The following is a 21,729-nucleotide window of genomic DNA, read 5'->3' as shown; positions in this document are numbered from 1 at the left end:
TATTATTATTTAATAACTATTTCATATTATTATTAATATAATAAATAAAAAAAGGAATAACAACACTAGTAAAAAATAAACCTAATATACATTTTATATTATATAGTTTGACTATTTCAAAATCACTGTTAAATTGTGGTAAAAAGTACTTTAACAATTTCTTTATCAAAGTCCAAGCTGGAAATTAGAATGATTATTATTATTATTAATAACCATTTTATAATTGTTATTATCTAATATAATAATAGTTATTTAATAATAATAATAATAATAATAATAATAATAACAATAACATACGTATGACAACACTTATATAAAATAAATATATTAATTTATACTATAAAGACTATTTCAAAATCACTGTTAAATTGTTAGTTTTTAACAATTTCTTTATCAAAGTCAAAGACGAAAATTAGAATGATTATTATTATTAAATAACTATTTTATTATTATTATTATTATTATCTAATATAATAATAAAAATAGTTATTTAATGATTGTTATTAGTAGTAATATTTAATAATAATAATAATAACAAAAACATATGTATAACAACACTTATAAAAAATAGATATAATATTCAGTACATTTTATGATATAGTTTGACTATTTCAAAATCACTGTTAAATTGTTAGTTTTCTTCAATAATTTCATCAAAGTCCAAGACGAAAATTAGAACGATTATCGTTATTAATAACTATTTTATTATTATTATCTAATATAATAATAGCAGACCACGACAACACACTTAATGATTATAGCAGACCACGACAACACACTTAATGATTATCACTATTAAATAACTATTTTATTATTATTATCTAATATAATAATAGCAGACCACGACAACACACTTAATGATTATAGCAGACCACGACAACACACTTAATGATTATCATTATTAAATATCTATTTTATTATTATTATCTATATAATAATAGCAGACCACATGACAACACACTTAATGATTATAGCAGACCACATGACAACACACTTAATGATTATCATTATTAAATAACTATTTTATTATTATTATCTAATATAATAATAGCAGACCACATGACAACACACTTAATGATTATCATTATTAAATAACTATTTTATTATTATTATCTAATATAATAATAGCAGACCACATGACAACACACTTAAAAACCACTCAAAACAACTACAAATCTATTTCTACAGAATATAGCAGTACATTTTACACTGCAAAGTTAAAATGCTTTCGGAGTAATTCTGTGAGAGTGTATTAGCTCTGATATAGTGGTAAAGCTCTCGGGTCTGATGTGTGTGTGGTGTTGTGGCTCTGATATAGTGCATTGGTGAAGCTCTCAGGTCTGATGTGTGTGTGTGTGTGTGTCTTCTCTCGCTCTGGTGTTCTCTGAGTTCAGCGGCAGGGCAGTGGGTCACGCCGGGACTCTGATTTTCACACTGTTCCTCCACTGAACACCACATCAACTTAATCAGGGTTAGCAACGGAGGTGGCTTGAGGAGCACAGGACCCGGCGGCTCAGCGTGACCCTGCGCTGGTCACACAGATGGGGTGATAATCCCCCCCCCCCGCGGACAGGACGGGGGCACTGACACTAAACCGACACGACGGCACCGCCGGCGCAGGGAACTTTACACTTTACACAAACTGCTTTTGTTTTCTGGACTAATGAAGGTTGTTTAGCCGACCTGATGGTTTGGTTTAAAAAGATCCGCTGTTGGGACAGTGTTTGCCACTCAACACCGACTAAACTGATCAAACAAGACAAAAGTAGACGAGCACAAATGAGACTTTCTCATAATCAAGAGGACGAGGTTACGCTCCGTTTTGAACGATTGTGAGATCCCGTTAGACATCGCCGGCAATAATGCAGAGACTATTGTCCTTCCAAACACGCATTTTCTTTCTTCTGTGAAACACAAAAGAAGAAAATCGCACAAAAATTGCGACAGAATCGTTGTTTTTATGATTTTTTTCAATGATTTGGTTTATCCAATTCGCATTCAAGTCTGATTGATTCTTTCCTTGAATGGGACTGATTTGTTTCTACTCATTCTTAGGACAAATTGTGCTAATTTGTACGAGCTGACAAAAAAAAAAAAAAAAAACGATCGAAAACTTGACTTTTATAGTTTTGTTTTCCTATAAAACTCATGTTTAGGTTTAGGAGATTATATAATTGGTGTTTAGGAGGTTTAGGAGTTTATATAATTGTATGATTTAGTATGGCATAACTATAATGCTTTTTACGCTTTCGCCACTCCGTACGAATCCGGATAGCGGAGGTTTACACAGCCGGTTCGTGGGAATTTTGCCACACTTTTTAATTGCATTTTTCCCTATCAAATATTATAGCAATTACCACCACTCAGAAATCATCCTGTGAAAACCGCTTTGAAATTGGACATTGCGTTTCAATGGACACGATAACTTAAAACATTTGGCGGGCAACATTTTTGTGATATCAACTTCAAATTTGGAACATAACTTGGTTAGATGAATAGCTTCGATTTTTCTAGCAATTTTAGAGTCCAAATAATTTTGTAATTTAAAAATAAATAGAAAATGTTTAGTTCAGTACATTTGCTTTACAGTAAAATTTTACTTCAATACATTTACACTTTCATTTTTTGAAGCAGATTCAGTGTCTTTAAAAAAAACCTTTGCTTTCTATTCTATTTACTTAAAGCATTCATGAATTACAACCGTTGAACAGGTAACATGTTAGGGCCTGTTTACACGACACCGTTTTCAACTAAAAACGTAAAAAAAATGTACGCGTTTTGGCCGTTCGTTTAAATTAAAAAACGGAAACTTTTGAAAACGGGTTTCAAAGTGCAAGTGTTTGAAAACGGTCTCCGTGTAAACGGCGAAAACGTGAATCTCTGAAGACGATGCGTATTACGTGTTCGGTCTATAGTGTTTCATCGCCATCTACTGGCCTGGCAGCAGAATACAGCGTTTTTAGTTGTTTTCGCGGATTCGTGTGAATGGGGATCATTTTGACAATGGTGTCGTCCGTACGCGGAAAACTCAAAGGGAAAACTTCTCCGTTTTAAGCGTATCGTTGTCGTGTAAACGCGCCCTTATAAACAATCAGAAAGACTTAAACTAAATATATTATATCGCTTTAGCAGATGGATTTACGATGCTTTTTACAATTTACTTCTATGACACTTTTGCGCGAGTACATTCTTCAAAATATCTCCTTTTGTGTAAAACAAGTCACAAATTTAGAAAAACATGAGTAAATGACAAAAAAAATGTTTAGGTAAACTACTCCATTAATATGCAATATGCAAATAAAAATGCAAATCACATTGCACTTTTTTTCTGTATAACAAATTTTTAAAAGAAACTTATTTACAAAAACTTAGTATACAAAAATAATTGCATCCAAACGCCTTCACGACACCCATGACTTTCCCCCCTAAAATTTTAACCACACTCGACATTCCCTCAATCTTCCAGCCCGTTATCCGTGATTTCAATATTTACAGACCCTTTCCAAAAAATTTGAATATCATGGAAAAGTTTATTTATTTCCATAATTCCATTCAAAACGTTAAACTTCCATAGATTATAGATTCAGGGTCCACAACTTAAACGATTTCAAGTATTTAGTTGTTTATTTGTACATAATTTGGGCTTCCAGCTCATAAAACCCACGAAAACAGGATTTCAAAAATTTTTAATATTACATGAAATCACACAGTAATTACACAGTAATACCATGGTCATTGAACCAGGTTTTGGTTATTTTGGCAGTGTGGGCCGGTGCAAATCCTGCTGGAAAATGAAGTCAGCATCTCCATAAAGCTTGTCTGCTGAAGGAAGCATGAAGTGCTCTGGAAATGTCCTGGTAGACGGCTGCGTTGAGTGGACAGCACAGTGGACCAACACCAGCCGATGACATGGCTCCCCAAACCAACACAGACTGTGGAAACTTCACACTGGACTTCAAGCATCTTGGATTGTGTGCCTCTCCATTCTTCCTCCAGACTCTGGGACCTTGGTTTCCAAATGAGATGCAAAATTTGCTCTCATCAGAAAAGAGGACTTTGGTCCACTGTGCTTTATTAAATCCAGAGTCAACGCAGCCGTCTACCAGGACATGTTCAGAGCACTTCATGCTTCCTTCATTTTCCAGCAGGATTTGCACCTGCCCACACTGCCAAAAGAACCAAAACCTGGTTCAATGACCATGGTATCACTGTGTAATTACTGTGTGATTTCATGTAATATTCTAATTTTTGGAAATCCTGTTTTCGTGGGTTTTATGAGCTGGAAGCCCAAATAAACAACTAAACACTTGAAATCGTTTAAGTTGTGGGCCCTGAATCTATAATCTATGGAAGTTTAACGTTTTGAATGGAATTATGGAAATAAATAAACTTTTCCATGATATTCTAATATTTTTGGAAAGGGTCTGTATATGTATCTCACATCCATTATCGAGGAGGATATTCGACTACAGCCCTCGATCGCGCATGTCACCGCACTTCAGTAATAGTTTATTTAAAAGCAGTGACACTTACTTGATTTACAACTCTTAAAAGCATTTTCCAACACTACTGTATAATCTTAATATTTAATAAAGTCTGCCTGAAAAGCTTATAGTGCAGTGCGCTCGGCAATATATTTTTAAAGTCTTGGTCATAGTGGCGTTTTTGACATGATAAAGTGCATAAATTGAAAACTGAGGTTAACACAAAGCACACAAAATGGCATCTTAGTGACGCTTACGAAATCCAGCCGAATTTGTCGCTTGTGCACGAGGTCAAACTTCGGTCAAGTTCTCGGATGAGCTGACAAAATCCGATATTGCTCCAGTGTTTCTGAAACGTTGAATCTCTAACAAAGTATAAACCCAAACAAAACCCTTGTTGTCCCAATGAAAGAATTAAGCAAGGTTCATCTGAAGTTCATGCGTCTGGTATCATAGATTTACATGGGCAAGAGTAAAGGCTGATTTTTTTTTCATTCGTGGTTTGTTTTGGGGGGCTCAAAACTAATCACAGACTTTCACGTCAGCTATGACGTGACATTTTCTGAACTTCTGACCCCGATCGCCGGGTCATCGCTCGGTCAGACCCCTCCCGCGGGCCAGAGCTGGCTCTCTAAAACATAATCGAAATTCCTCGCCATTGCCAACATGCCGTATTTTCGTTCCCTCATAACCAGCCCCCCCCCCCCCCTCGGTCTAGATTCAGGGTTCACAGAAAGGCCAGCGAATAGGCCCCGCCCTCAGACCGCTTTGCTCCGCCCATCGTTAAGCGACTCGCGACGCGTAGCGGTTTCTTCACACAGAAACGCAGCGCCCCCTGTTGCTCGGAGCTGGAAAATCATGTAGAGCGCTTTCAAAGCATTCCTTTTTTAATAATAATTACATTATTACAGAATGACAGACCACTCATATATTTGATCATGCTTTTATGGATGAAAACAGAAATCCTTCATGTTAAAATATTACATTTTCTTTTAATATTGTAACTTTTTCCCTGATACTTCCATTAAAGCCCAGTGTAATTTACATATAACAGCTAACATTCAGCATTTGAGTGTTCTTCAGCTTAAGTGAAAATGCATATTCATATTTGTTATTGAACATATTCTTACATATTATATTTAAATTTTGCATGTTTTAGGAGAACTAATTTGTAATTGTGAAAAAAGCTTAATAATAAGAAATATAATTATCAAAGCTATACTATTTTTAGCTCCAACTCCAAAATAAGTTTTTCTTACATTAATTTTTTTGTCATATTTTCCAATAAATAACTAAAAATTCTTAATGTCTTGAGTCATTTTGCTTATCAACTAAATGTATTTTGATTCAAGTCTTGTTTCCTAAAAACATATCAAAATTTAATGAGTTTTAGGCTTAAAATAAAACATTTTGAATTAATTTTTAAGTATATTGTTTGTCTGCACTTGCAGATAAACTCACTCAATTTTATTTCTCAGAAAATCAGACGTACTATCAGTTGTCATTTAGCATCTAAAGTAACTTTATCTTGATTTAAGAATGTTTAGATATTTGTACTGGAAAACAAGACAAAAATACTGAGAAAGAAAATCTTTTTTTTGCAGTGCACTGACACTTTGCATTTTATCCAATGATGTACAGCAAAATCTGGGATTAATATTAATATTTAATTCATTCCAGGAAATAACAAATTGCGAGATTCGGAAAAATGTCAAAAAAAATTTTGACAAAATAAAGATTTCTTGAGAACATTTCCCAAATCTTGCTGGAAAACATGATCATCGGGTTATTAACTTTTCATATAAAATTATTTTGCATTTAATATAATTTATAATGAAAATAAATAGAAAAATGCAACAACAAAAAAAATTACATTTTTGTATACTAAGTATTTACAGTTTTGGCTAATTAATATTATCAACCAAAATGTGATATTATATAATAGGAACATTAGTATTCTTATAAAGTTAAAGAGAACAGGAAAAAAAATAAAAATAAAAATGGAGATTTGTAAGAGAAATGAATCATCCAAATGTATCCGGCCTGGCAACATTTGTCCAAGGTCAGTTTATTAAGAGGCGTGGGGTAAAAATAGGTTTCATGGGAGAAAATTAACATTAACACAAGAAAAGAAAAGAAAAAAAGACGTCAAACCCCGCAAGCATCGGAGAGATGAGTCAAACATCGCATTTTATGGCTGACACGGATTCCATTATTTCTGGCATGGAAATGTTTAAATATCTATTAAAAAGAAGCTTTTTATTTTTTTATTTTTTTATTAAAGAGCATTGTGTGTCTAGGATAAACATTATTTTGTATTAATGAACCCACTAGATAAACTAAATATCAAATAAAAATCTGACAAAATAAAGTGTGACCAATGTAAATGAATCAAAAGTTGAAAGGTTAATAAACTCACCACGTTAAAACACAAATGCACAAAAAACAAAATTAATAAACATAAACAATAAATAAATATGGTTGATTCCACATAAAGCTATATGTCTGGCCACATACTTAAATTCATGACACACATTATGACATGTATATTGAATATGTTAAAACAACAATTACATTCATTCTACGTTTGCGAATGACAAAATATTTCATTATAAAAAAGAACAAAATGTCATTCTTATAAACATTAATTGACAGAGTATTATGTTGTTGCATAGTAGTGATCATCATAGTAATTTCACTAATAACAAATACTGGCATTTTACAATCAGCCGACGCAGATGAGGAAAAGAGAGAAATTAAATTCAGTATTCATACCTCAATATTTCTCATTGGTAAAGGTTGCTGATAGCTATTTCTGGGTTGAGGGTGTCCTCTAGTGTACAGTTGATGTAATGCTGTCTTCTACACAGTTCAACAGGCTGTTAACATCAATCTAACATTTTATCAACACAAGCATCAATAAATGTTTTAGTTTTCTGAATATAGTACAATGTGTATGTCCCTATTAAACACTGATGCATTTTAAAGGGACATTTCTGTAAAAAAAGAAGAAAAAAAATGGTTCTACTGAAATTCAATTTTGTGCTTTCACTGTTTTCTTTAATGCAGGATTTTACACAGCATTCTTGCACTAACTATTCAACCCCATCATGCTGACATTTAAAAAAATAAGTTTAGTCTTAATGATATGAAAATATGTCAAGATCAAGTCATCTTGTTTGATTGATTTTAGAAACAAATATTGTTCTTGGTATAAGAAAATTATGCCTAAATGATAAATGTTCTAATCTTCAATCCTGTAACGTTCAACATATAACCCATGTAACAGGGTTTACTAAATATTTTTGAGAAAGAAATGTAATGGGGTTATTATTATTATTTCCAATTATAATCTACATATCTTATGGTACTTCAGGCCTGAGGTGGTAAAATATGACTTTTGAAAGTAGCAAATGAAAAAAAAAAAAAAAAAAAAAAATGAATACATCAGAAATAATTCCTGAAGCTTTCTAAAAATGACCCAAGTGAAGTTCATCATTTCAAAAACGCATTAGTAATAATATTATATCATTTTTTCAATCATCAATCAGCAGCTCCAAAATATATTGCCCAAAACTTAATGCATTAATCTCTTTATTACTATAAAAACATCATGACACACATAAACGGATTTTCCCTGGGAATGTGGCCGGTTCGTTCTTAATCAGAAAACATTTAATCTACTGCAATTTCCATAGGAAATATAGTGTACATTCAGATTCATCAGAAGAGTCTTTGCCTTGATCAAAGCTCTGCACAGACCCTCCTCGTTTCCTTTTCTCATGTTGTTCTTACCCCGCTCCTGAAGGCTTCATTCACTGCCACTTATGTTTATTCCTGCAGTAAATGCAGATTCTCTCCAGTCGTCACCGGTGAATCAACCCTACACCACTTACTGGAGGTCAATGTGTCAGTAAACAGCTTGCTCACCAACAACAGCACAAACCTAGAAACAAATCAATCATTTATTTAGTGATGGATCATTTTGCCAAACTACTTAAAGTTTATTTTCAATAATTTCATTCTTTTAATATCGAAATGAATTTTAATTAACTAATTAAAAAACATGTTCCTTTTAGAAGAGATGTAGAGTCAATGAATACATTTTAATGTTGAATAAATTCATACAATACCCCACTATGCAATATGCTCAGTTACACCTTACATTTCCTTTGTGATAAATCTGTGATTTTTAAAATCTATTTCTTGATCATTTTTGACATGCAAGGGAAATGTTATGTTTCTATATAAAATTAGGGGGAGGTGAGGAATATTAAATAAATTCATAACTGCATGAAACTCGATGAAAAACATGATTAATTCATGCGAGTAAGTGTTACAAGATGTATTAAAGCTGCAAGCAGCATTTATCGGGGTTCAAGCAATTAAGGCCTTTAAGGCCTTTAAGCACAAAAGCATCAAAAGTTATTATGTTTTATTTAGCAAGCATGTAACCACTGACATAATAGATGGAAAAGACCATTTACAGCCAAAACAGGCAATTTAACAGGAAATATATGGTTTTCAAATCTTTTTGACAGTTATAGCGCCACCTATGGTCCGATCTCCATGAAATTTTACATGCTTGTTCAGAATGTTATGGTACATATGCTCACAAAATTTCGTGAAGTTCTAAGTTTTCCTTTGGGATTTATAGGCTTTTGAGTGTATTTTGCCACGCCCCTTTTCTAAATGACCCTGTTAAAGCCACCCAAATGCCAAAGTTCAGCGTTTTTTTTTTTTGATAATTATTGATCTAGAGAGTCCAGAGAATTGTCCTAGACTGGTTTGGTTCCGATCGGGTGAAAAACCAGGGACTAGTTCGCAAAAGTAGGTTTTGGACAAAATCCAACATAGCAGAAAATTTTCCCTGCCTAAATCAAAATCGGAGATAGCCATTTTGTCCGCCTTGAGGGATCACAGTGGTGTAAGACACTTGATCCTGGGACAAACGGTCTAAGAGTTATGAGCAATTTTGTACTTTTGGTTGCTGTAGCGCCACCTATGGGCCAATCGGGGTCATACTCTGATAGGTTGTCCCCAAATTGAGGCCTACCATCTGGCCAGGTTTCAAGTCTCTAGGCCTTACGGTTTGGCCTGCACGATGCGTTTTACGAATCCTTACAATTACAAAAGGGTTTCAGCATTTCATGCTTGAACCCCTAAATATAAGTCTCAGGTGTCCCTAGCCGCGTTTCCATTACCCTTCAAATTGCGCGAATTGAAAATAAGCCCGATGGAAACACGTCAATTTCGCGAAAACTCCCATTTATCGCAAAAAAGTTTTCCCGCTCGCATGAGGGGGTTTTTCAGGCAATTCGAAAAAGAAATATTTCCCAAAACTGCAATGGAAACAGTTTTCCTGTCATTTTTGGGTGGAAGCAAAAACACGCTGTTTTCGTGTCTGTATCTTTAAATGCAAATGAGCTCCTGCTCCCCTCCCCCTTTCCAGAAGTGGGCTGTGCCTTCATACTCCAGGCAACAACAAAACAGGAGAAACCGCATGAGACCATTTTCACAGAACTTGTTTTTTTTCTCTCATTTTGGGGTCACTCACACGTGTCTTTGCATCTAAAAAATGCGAGACGCGGGCAATAGAAAGCGTAAGGTGTGGAGTACCTGTGTCAGTCTTCAGATTCAGCGCCTGTCGGACTGTCCACCGTTACAGGCTCCACCAGACGCTCATACGACACCACCATCATGATCTGTCAATCATTCACAAGGAGATATAGTTTAACCACAGAGCTAGAGAACAGAACTAGATGCTCCAAACAAGACTCACGGTAAGCAGGGCAAGCAGACCCATCATCACCCCCATCATCACATAGAGGTCAGAGGTCAGCCCGCCGGCCCAGAGAGGACCGAGGATGGTGGCCAGTCCTCCGACAGAGCGGCGGATCCCCTGACTGAATCCTGAGAACAAACAAACAAGGCCTTCGTCTAAGCAAACATTGATTAGAGAACCAGAAAAACTAGAAAAGTCTGTCTAGATGAACTTTGCTTGACAAAGCCTTGCCTAAAAGTTTAAAGGTGTGGTATAATGCCCTTTTCACAAGATGTAGAATAAGTCTCTGATGTCTCCAGAGTGTGTATGTGAAGTTTTAGCTCAAAATACACCCTTTACATCATGTTAAAATTAGGGATGTCCCGATCAGGTTTTTTTGCCCTCGAGTCCGAGTCCGAGTCATTTGATTTTGAGTATCTGCCGATACCGAGTCCCGATCCGATACTTAATACATAAAAAAAAGAATAAAGAAGAGCGAAAAAACAGATCCAGGATGTTCCTTATTTTTTATTTAATTCACCTTATTTTAACATTCAACAACTCTGTTAACAAACAGAGCACTTCTGTGAGGTAGCTTGAACAATCAAGTAATAAATAAATTCTTCACTTTTGGACTTTAGTGCAACAGTAAATATAAAAAAGTCTAATATATAAACAAATAGCACCTCAACTTAAAATACCCGGCAGGCATGTAAACAAATAAAAAATAAAAGTGCTACAGTGTTTGCAAAGCCAGTAATGTGCTTTTAGGAACTGCACTCCTAACTCTTACGCCGGTTTCACACTGCACTGTTAGCAGAGCGTGCAGCGCGTATTTTTTTCGCCGCCCATGTTACCAGATTAAACCAGGCTTTAGAGCATTCACACCGCACGCAGAGGCGGCGCGGCAGTGCGTATAGCAGAGCAGAGCAGAGCAGGAGTGCCGCGATCGTTTCGGCGCCGAGTCTGTTTCTGCTGCGCCGCTTTTGCTGAATTAAAGTGACAATACATTGATCATGGCCAAAATACACCGCAGTTTTATCCAAAAAGTGCATTGATGATATCTATTGTGTTTTAAACAGTCAATCAAATGACCAACAGCAATTTAAAAAGAAAACAAATGTCCAAAAACAAACTTGTTGCCATGACAATAAAAACAAAGATGAACAAAAAGTTATATGAAATTATTAATAAAATAAGCTTCTTGACAAGTCTTTATTCTTAAATGTATTTGAAAACGAAAAAAGCAATGCCAACTTATCCATTAGAGTAGCCTACTCTGTCTGTAGCCTGCCCTACACAACCCGCGGTTCAGCCGCGCGTGACAAAAGCTGCCAGTGTGAAAGCAAAACGCGCGTGTCCTGCCTAGGGTTGCAAAGGGGCGGAAAATTTCCGGTAAATTTCTGGAAAGTTTCCGGTAAATTTCCATGGGAAGTTAAGCTGGGGAATTTTGGAAATATTCATTACCACGGCAACCGCTTGCGCATCCACTCTTAAAGTAACTGTACACATAAGAGATGGATAGATACATTATTTAAGGTTATTTCTATTCGTTAGAATATTGATATATGAACTTGTTGTCAAGTAAGCCCCGTTGCGAGCATGTGCCCTCTCTAAACTTTCAGTGTGCTGCACGGCTCTAGTTGACTTCTGCAGTGTGCACCTTCCCCCCCGAAAATATCACGTTAATTTTGAAAACGTAATTCCTTTTGTGGATCCTCTTAGTCTTTCTTCATGTTTCTTTGACAAATATCAGTGTCTCAGTATCGCGCACGCTGCACGCGAGTTAACCACGCCTACTTATTTACATGTCGCGGTATACACGGAATAAAACAATCTGTTACGGTTGACATTTTCTTCTGTGGTAACGATATATACCGTCATACCGCCCAGCCCTACTTATGTGGTAAATAAAGTTATGCTAGCTTATTTAGCATCTAACTTATCAGCTTGCTATCTACTAGATGAATACATTTGTATGTGATATTTGCAATTTAAATATTTAATAAAAATATTTCCCCATAATATCATCAAAACTTACTTCACTTTGTTTAGTCCACAGGCTCAAATGTGTGCCTTCAATAGTCTTGTGCTTTGGGCTTCTGTACATGTGATGGAGGCATGCACAGTGCCAGTAGGGGGTGTGGTCTCAATAGCCATGCAGTAAACAGTGTGCTATGTGCATGTGATTGAGGAATGGCATGGATATTCAAGTGTATTTGAATGGCATCTTTTTGTTTTAGTCAAGATTATGCTAAAATATACTTTCCTCAACTATATTTAAGTTCCCTATGAAGAGCCAACCCTCAACTTTGAAAATTCCCAGTTTATTCCCATAAATTCCTGTTAATTCCCTTAAATTCCCATTAATTCCCATGGAAAGTTTCCATCTTTGAAAATTCCCAGAATTTTGCAACCCTAGTCCTGCCCCTGCCCTGCTCACCATATGAACTGTTCCTGCGCTGCTTACACTCTGCTAACGCGTGCAGTGTGAAACCGGCGTAACTCTGTGCCACCGCATAACTATAGATGTGTTAAAAAATAATGAGAATATACATATATATCCGAGTCCTGATCGGGAGGTAACGTCCGATTCCGATCGAGTCTGAAAACACGTGATCGGGCCCGATTTCCGATCACGTGATCGGATCGGGACATCCCTAGTTAAAATTGTCACTTTTTGAGGGTGAGCAAAAACGCGCCGTTTTTGTGTCTGTCCCTTTAAATGCAAATGAGCCGCTGCTCCCGGCACAGAGGGCCTGTGTATGTGAATTTTGAGCATTTTACTTTGTAGATATTGTTTATGCTCAAACATCACACACTAACTGAAGTTAAAAAAGTGAAATCATACTCAACCACCCCTTTAAAAAAAGCCAGAGAGCTCCACTAACCGAAGATGGAGGCCACTAAGAGTGATCATTTCAGAATTCAATGCATTGTAATGCATTTCGTTTTACTTTATTTTTTACTACTAACTGACCTTGCGTCTTCTGTGATGTAATTTTGGAGAAGAGCGACACCTGGGCAACCGCCACAAAAGGAAGGCCCAGGACCTGAAGGAAAACACCAATGATGAACTCCGCCAGCTGCCACGCAAATCCACCTAAACCAAAGGAACATGTGTGAGCCGTGTGGGACTTCCCAGCATCCGAGACGGCGAGCTCCTCCTCCTTCTTACCCTGAGGATTGGCCAGGAAGATCAGGCACCAGACGCAGGAGATGTTGCAGAGGATGAGGCCGACGGCCAGCACCACTCGCTCCGCCACGCGCTTGCTCAGCCAGCGCACGAACACGAACCCAGCGATCACCTCCACGCCACATATACAGTACATGATGCTGTTCTCCAGCTCGCCGAAGTTGAAGAACTTCTGCGTCAGAGGAGTCACCATAGTCTGGAGGGACAACGTTACACTTAGTAGTAAAAAACCTGCTGAATTTGAAATGAGGCGACAAATTGGATGCAGAATTGGAATCAAAATCTGAATTTAAGGAAGAAGAAACAAAAATGTAATAAAAAATTGTCAATTTAAATCTCAACTATTTAAATTATTTAATTTATATGTATTGCAAATATATGTTATAAATTAACTAAGGCTGCAACTAACGATTATTTTGATAATCGATTAGTTGGCCAATTATTACTTTTTTTTTTATTACTTCGATTCATTTTTTTTTTTTTTTTGACAAAACACTTTTTTCCTCATCCAATGCTTTCCTTCAAACAAACGTGCCACTGAATGCTGTGAAAACTTATATAGAGAATATATCTATATCTATGCTATACATTATAGTTATTGTAGTTTGAGTTACAAAACAAAATGACAGTTTGAAACTCTACACTAAAAATTAAGATAATATATATATATATATATTTATAAACAAACTCAGTGTTAAAAGATTAGGTGGAAAAAAAGAAAAGAAAAGATAGAGAAATGTTCTGTGGGAACACACACACACACACACACACACACACACACACACACACACACACACTCACGACACAGTAACCTGTTACTGTCATTTCTTTATCCTGAAAATGTTCGAAACATCTTACATTTATATTCAATTATCCCTTTACAGTTACTACTCTCATAAAATACTTGAATTACATGAAGACTTTTAAACCTAAATTTAACGACCAACAACAGCAAAATTTACATTTTTGCGCTGCATATTAATTGTCGTCCTCTGTAATGCGTCCTGTGTGTTTGACACCGGCGCTCATTCGGTAAAGTCTGAAGTCTGAGCCTTCATGAGAAATGGAAATACTTGCGAGTATTTGTAACATTTACAGATAAGGATATAACCGTAACATGCAAGTTTTGCGCTGATGAAACTTAAACAGCACACGCATCTGTCAAATATTGCGCTTTTGCATTAGCTTGAAGCTTAAAATGAAGAATTCTCATGTTTTGGGCGGCTTGGATCGCGCACCTATCCCGCACCTAACAGCTCAATCCTTATCCATCCGCTATTTTTAGAAGCATTTTGTCCATAGAAATGCGTTATTAAGTGCTGTAATTTGATGTGACCGATGATTTTCATTATCGATTAGCTGTTGCAGCTGTAAAATTAACTTTCATTTTATAGAGAAACTGAAAACAAAGTGGTGACATATTGCTAAATAAAATTGATTGCAAATAAAATTTATTGCATATTGCAAAATAAAATTAATTAGTTCAAAATGAATGATGACATTTTCCCACAAAACTTGCATTGAATCTAAATTACAATTCAATAAATCTCATTTAGTGTCATTTCGATTCAAAATGTGGGCATCCCGTGATTTCAATTCAATTGCAATTCAATTTCAAATCCATTCAAATTTCAGTTGAACATTCTGTGGAGCTTGTGGCAAGTTTAAAAAACAGAAACAAATCTACACATTTTGTGGAATGTGTGGCAAATGAAATTTGAATTCAAATCAAATGAAATTCAAATCCAAATCCATTCAAATTCAACATTGTGAGGTGTGTGGCAAATTAAATTCAAATTCCAGTTAAAATAATTTCAAATCCAAATTCCAATTCAATATTATATGAAGTGTGTGGTAAATTCAAATCAAAACAAAATCAATTCAATTCAACGTTTGAGCGTGGCCAACTCAATTTAAATTCCAACACATGAAATTGAAAGTGTCAATTGTTAAATTCAGAATTTTGCCAAAGTAGCAGGTGTGTGTGTGTGTGTGTGTGTGTGTGTGTGTGTGTGTGTGTGTGTGTGTGTGTGTGTGTGTGTGTTCACCTCCAGAGCGGTCTGATTAAACAGTGTGATGAACTGAGCTGCCAACAGCACAACCACCTCCTCTCTGAGGAACTCTGAAAGTAAAAATGATGAAACACACAAGTGTATATTAAGCCAAGCTGATTCACATACAGAAATGTACAGTACAATGACCTGATTTTATTATACAGTTAGTAAACTCTAAAATATGTCAAACTAGGTTTCCAGATTTAATTTATATTAAGTGAGATTCAAACTTATCTGAGCATTTAGTGTGTTTTTCAACAGCACCAAACAAACATCTTATAAGCTAAGATCTTTCTCCTTTAAGTAAAGCAGCTTTGAAAGTCTAATAAAAGAATTCTACAGTAATCCTATTAGTATACTAATAAGTCAAGTTGTCTGCTTATTATATATATATATATATATATATATATATATATATATATATATATATATATATATATATATATATATGACAGTAACAGTTCATAGGATAAAGGTGTATTTTAAACTTCAATTGACATTAAAAATCACAAATCAATAAATTCCACTCAAAAATCCTGTGAACACATGCTGATTCCAATTACAATTTAAATCAATTTCAGCTCAAATCAAATTAAAATGGATTCAAATTCCAATTCAAAATTGTGTGGAGCTTGTGGCAAATTCTATTTAATTCCAAATCAAATCAATTCAAATTGGTTCAAATTCCAATTCAACATTTTCTGGAATGTGTGGCAAATTAAATTCAAATCCAAATCAATTCGAATTCCAATAATAATAATAAAAAAATACTCCATTATAGAATGTTTCATATATATGTGATAGGACACAAAACTTAAAGGTCATTAGAAATCAAAATTAATTTTTTTGTTTTTTGGAATATTTCAGTATTTATAATAAATGATTTATTCATGTTCCTCGTAATCTTGAATCAGAATAACACTCTTGCAGCTCATCTCTTCTCTTCTCTGATGACAAGGGCGGGGCAACCTGTCAATCACATCAGATCCACCAATAGCAAACCACCACCATCCAATCAATTCCCCACGGACAAAATCAAGATTTTGAAATGCACGCCCACATTTGTTCTAATTCATGTGCCGTTTCACTAGGATATACGTCACAATAGGGAAGAAAACACTATTGCAGCTTCTGTTCCATGACGACTTTAGGACAGACAAACTAATTGACTTGTTCGAATGAATGTTATTATTCAGATTTTGAGAATATGTATTTTTGCGGTCACCTCTGCTGGCACTGAAGTTCTTGAAGGGACTGGAGCTGACGTCCTCCGGTGGAGGGGGAACATGAGTCACTTCTCCATTGGCCACTGAAGAGGCTCTGGACTGGAGACTGGGGACAGTCCCGTACGACCCGGTGAGCTCACTGGGCCCAACCAAAGGCTTGCCCTCTTCATTGTCCTCGTCCTCCTCCTCCTCCTCCTCCTCCTCCTCTCCGTTCATCTGACGCCTGTCGTCTTGAGGAGTGAAGTCCCAGTACATGAACAGGACCACGAACTGAAGGAGGATCCACAGCAGACACATGAAGAGCTGGAAAACACAACAGATCCATCAGGGCGAGCGAGTCTGCGAACGTCCACACACGCTTCGAGCGCTTCCGTCTCTCACCCCTGGGGACGTGTATTTGTTCACGGTGAAAGGCCCGACCTGGAAGTCACAGAGCCGGAGGAAGATATTGAACGCAGGACCTAGAAGACAAACAGGACGAAGTCAGCATTCGGAAAACAGTATATGAACACCAAACTGTGCTGTCATTACCAGAAAAATAATTCATTTTCATATACATTTTTCTTAAATGTAAACATGCATGTGTAAGTATTTATATACACAAAATAATTATACACAGTACACACACATATATAATGTAAACACAAACTTTTATTTTGGATCCGATGAATCGTTGCCCAGCAGTAAAAAAAACAATCTTACTGACCTTAAACTTTACAACAATTTATTTATTTATTTTTTTTTTTATTTAAGAAATTAATACTTATACTTATATATATATATATATATATATATATATATATATATATATATATATATATATATATTATTTATTTTTTTTTATTATTTTTTTTTCACATATTCATATTTATTTATTTATTAAGGTCAAGAATTGTTTTGAAAAATATATAAAATTTTGTGTTTTTCACCAAACCTTATCATGAACCCCCAGAACGCATGGAATATACGACAATAATGTAATGCAATAATGTACAATCTGTGATAAACAATGTGTTTTTTAGCATTAAAGCATGTAACTTTATTCTATCACACCAAATAAACAAAATAATACACTTAAAATAGCATAAGAGTGTGTTTGCTGAATCTAAAAGGGTATCGACTACTATGTTTATTGCACATGTTTGGTTGTTTTGCACCTACCAATGAGAAGCCCAGCCTGACGGCAGGCCATGACCGCAGCGAAGACGGTCGAGCGGTCCTCAGGGGCCGTGTTTCGAGTCAGGAAGCTAAAGATAGAGGATCCAGCACCAGTGCCGATACCTAGGACAGCAGAACCCAGTTCCATCACTAAAGCACCACACACACACACACACTTAAAGAAATTAGATTGAAACCTCACCTGCAACTAGACGACTGCCGAGCAATAACCATTTGGAGTATCCCATAAAATACAAGAAATTACCTAAAGACAGACAGAAAGAGATGTTACCCACAAGCCACTGGTGTTGCAAGCGTAGTCTCCATGAGGTTCGGGCTTACCAACAATCTCGAAGACATTGGCGAACAGGATGACCTTCTTGGTGCCGAGCGTGCGGTCGGACCAGAGGCCGAACAGAGGCCCGGCGAGGAGCCCGCTGAAGCTGAACGCTGATAGGCTGAGGCCGAGGAAGTACGGCGCCGCATCCAGCGTCTGCAGATACCGCCATATCGTGGGCAAGATCACAGCTGGAATTAAAACATCTGCGTGTCAATATTACTGCTACATCTGATGTGATATTATAAATATTTTCCTTATAGATAGTGTGGTAGATTGTAAAACTGATAAAATAGTAAACTGTATATTAAACTAACCATGTCTCTAACATCTAACCTTACTTCTCTTTTCAGGCCTAACATGATAACACTTGGAAACACAATGTACTAAAACGTTCTGTCCTGTGTTTTTGAATGCTGTATGTTGTGTTGCCATACCCCTTTGACTTTGGTTGTGTGAGTGTATAAATAACACATTTGGGAATTGAAACTAGACAGATGACTAAATTTGAACCTTGTGATTAACAATGAAGTAATCATTAAAACGAAGTTTGCTTTACCTGGTAACAGAAGGGTTTGCCTATGAAAACTATCAAACTGTGGGGAAATTATGCAATGCAGTATGACATTTTTGCCATACCTCCTTATTCTATAAAAACTGTTGTATTCGTGTTAGCTGGTGGGATTCTCAATGGAATTTGTCTGAGATCCTCTGGCCTTGCTTCTTCTTGGGAGAGATTCCCTGAGAACTGCTCGGGAAGATCTCCTGGCCGTGATTAAAGCATTTAAAGGACATTTGCTAAGGTCTGTTTGTCGATTATTCCTGCGCAGGAAGAAGGCTAGTTAGGGAGACTATATATTAAGCGTCGATTGGAGGCGTTAGGGATCGTCGATTGGAGACGGCCCCGGTGGACTTAGGTCAGATGAGTTAAGACTTAGTTAAGGTTTAGGAAAAAATCTACGACAATAGTCAGCTTATTAATTAATGCCAGTTTATCATTATATATAACCTCTGTGACTCACTATTATGAAAAATCTGAAGAATCTCTGAACACAAAGAGCGATTCTGAGACAGGAATGTCAGAAATGGTCTCTTATACAAGAAACAAGTGTATTAGAAACAAGTAACAATTCAGTCACGGTTATTAGCGACATCCCGTTATACGTGACAGTATCCAAGACAGTATCCTTGTTATTACATGGAGTCTAGAAGAAGGGGGATTTACATTATTAAGAAACATTTAGCAACATTAGGCCTATTTATTTATTTGACATGTATATAAGGAATCCATATAAAATAAAATAAACTAATAACAAAGAACTTTTTTTTTTCTTTTTAACCATAGCAATATGAATATTTTAATGTTTACCAAGGTAACACTATGGTACTTTGGAGTCCCATTAACTTAACAAGTATATGTTAATATTATGTTAAATTCCCATTAACTTGAGTATAATATTATGTTAAATTCCCATTAACTTAACAAGTATAATATTATGTTAAATTCCCATTGACTTAACAAGTATATGTTAATATTATGTTAAATTCCCATTAACTTGAGTATAATATAATGTTAAATTCCCATTAACTGAACAAGTATATGACATGTTAATATTATGTTAAATTCCCATTAACTGAACAAGTATATGACGTTAATATTATGTTAAATTCCCATTAACTTGAGTATAATATTATGTTAAATTCCCATTAACTTAACAAGTAGTATATGTTAATATTATGTTAAATTCCCATTAACTTGAGTATAATATTATGTTAAATTCCCATTAACTGAACAAGTATATGTTAATATTATGTTAATAAATTAAATAAATATGTTAATAAATTAAAGATAAATGTTCAGTACTTAGGCCTATAATCCAAATCCACTAAAATGTCAGTTCAACATCCTGTAGTGTGTAGCGTTAGTAGATTCAACTCACATTTGAGTTCAAATCAAATCGATTTAAATCCCAATTCAAAAATGAGCGGCGCTCGAGGCAAATTCAAATTAAATATTTAATCAAAATCAATTTAAGAATCCTAAGTCCGAATAAATATTATTTCAAATTCAACATTTTGTGGCATTCGTGAAAAATTCCATTTAAATTTAAATCAATTTACATATTACATTCTGCGGAGTGTGTGGAAAATCATATTCAAATCAATTCATTATGAATTTCCATATGACATCTGAAACATTTAGCAACATTATTTGCTATTATGTATAAATATATTCTGATATAAGGAATCCAAATGAGATACACACACACACACACAAAAGCGCCACGACACGACATAGTAAGTTACTATATCAATATTTTGATGCAAGTTACCATAGTAATGTCATGCTAGTGTGGAGTTGAGTAAGTTACCAGTAGCTTTAAGTATACCGGTATGTAAATATGAATGACACTTGTTCTGTTCTACAGTGGAAATAGCGTCTAATAGCATTAATACAGAATTATTTTAAAGAAAGTACTGATATTAGCCATACTGTAACTCTGTGAACTCACCGTACTCGATGCCGCTCAGTAAGAAGATCAGTCCTATCGTGAAGAAGGTCAGTCTCCTCTTGCGTCTATAGTCCATGTTACCCTCTTCTTAACACCATTTATCGGTTATCGCAGCGACTTTGACTCATTTTATCAGCTCGTCCCGCAGCTCGTAATGATCAGGACACCGCGACCAATTACTGCAGCTCAGAGACAGCACTTGCACACTGCACACTAGAGAGGGCACACTTCAGCACTGAGGATAACACACACACACAGGGCTAATGTATATACTCTCATAACTCAGCAGAATATCGCATGTCAGTTATGATGAGATCACGAGCGTGCATTATTCGAACGCAGTGATTTTAATAACAGTAACCGCAGTGACAGATGCACCTTATGAACGTCACTCTGGCGTCACTTCCGGGTGGTATTATAAGTTCGACCAGAGAATGTCTTCGACCCACTACTAAATTATGTAGAAAAGTACGCACACCCGAACCTCACCTTTTTTTATATATATAAATATTATAAACATAGCCATGGCATGGAAAAAAAGGGGGTTTTGAACACAAAATGTCCGTATTCCTTCTATAAAAGTCTGATGACACTAAAAATAATTTGCAAGAATCTTTTAATGTCAAAAAACTAATATCAATTCACATTCTATGTTATTTTCTAGCAACAGACATTTAACAAATGAAATAATATATAAAAATGTATGTGTGTGTATATATATATATATATATATATACACACACACACACGTTTACATATATGAGTATATATATATACTTTATACACACATTCACAATTTTATTTTAAAATGTAAAATTTATGATTTAATAAACATTAAAATGTTAAATGTGTGTGTGTGTGTGTGTGTATATATATATATATATAATTTAAAAATGTATATTTTAAAAATTAAAAATGTTATATTCTATCTATATATAAATACATATATTTATAAATTAACTGAAAAAGTCAAATTCTATATATATATATATATATA

At 35.3% G+C, this 21,729-nt stretch overlaps 1 protein-coding gene across 1 annotated transcript; it reads right to left on the bottom strand.

The window, feature by feature from the left end:
* Positions 1–6,520: 6,520 nt before the first annotated feature.
* Positions 6,521–21,127, bottom strand: mfsd8l1 (major facilitator superfamily domain containing 8-like 1). Its single transcript, XM_079891382.1, has 12 exons — positions 20,733–21,127; positions 18,225–18,410; positions 18,085–18,147; positions 17,886–18,005; positions 17,106–17,185; positions 16,724–17,027; positions 15,493–15,566; positions 13,427–13,640; positions 13,229–13,351; positions 10,267–10,397; positions 10,104–10,189; positions 6,521–8,430 (listed from the first exon to the last, which is right to left on the bottom strand). The coding sequence occupies exons 1-11, from the start codon at positions 20,806–20,808 to the stop codon at positions 10,109–10,111; spliced, it is 1,452 nt and encodes a 483-aa protein (XP_079747508.1). The 5' UTR covers positions 20,809–21,127; the 3' UTR covers positions 6,521–8,430; positions 10,104–10,108.
* Positions 21,128–21,729: the final 602 nt, after the last annotated feature.

Source organism: Squalius cephalus (genome assembly GCF_949319135.1).
Source record: "Squalius cephalus genome assembly, chromosome: 13".
NCBI lineage: Eukaryota > Metazoa > Chordata > Actinopteri > Cypriniformes > Leuciscidae > Squalius > Squalius cephalus.
The sequence above is the reverse complement of the archived record's forward strand: the minus strand, read 5'-3'. Positions and strand labels throughout refer to the sequence as shown.

Bases quoted from the DNA above. Each gene is read 5' to 3' on its own strand.
- mfsd8l1 (XM_079891382.1), bottom strand. From the start codon at position 20,808: ATGGACTATAGACGCAAGAGGAGACTGACCTTCTTCACGATAGGACTG. The intron at 18,411-20,732 runs GTGAGTTCACAG...TTTTAATTCCAG, and splicing joins ACTGAGCGGCATCGAGTACG to CTGTGATCTTGCCCACGATA. The intron at 13,641-15,492 runs GTGAACACACAC...TTGTCCCTCCAG, and splicing joins TTAATCAGACCGCTCTGGAG to ACTATGGTGACTCCTCTGAC.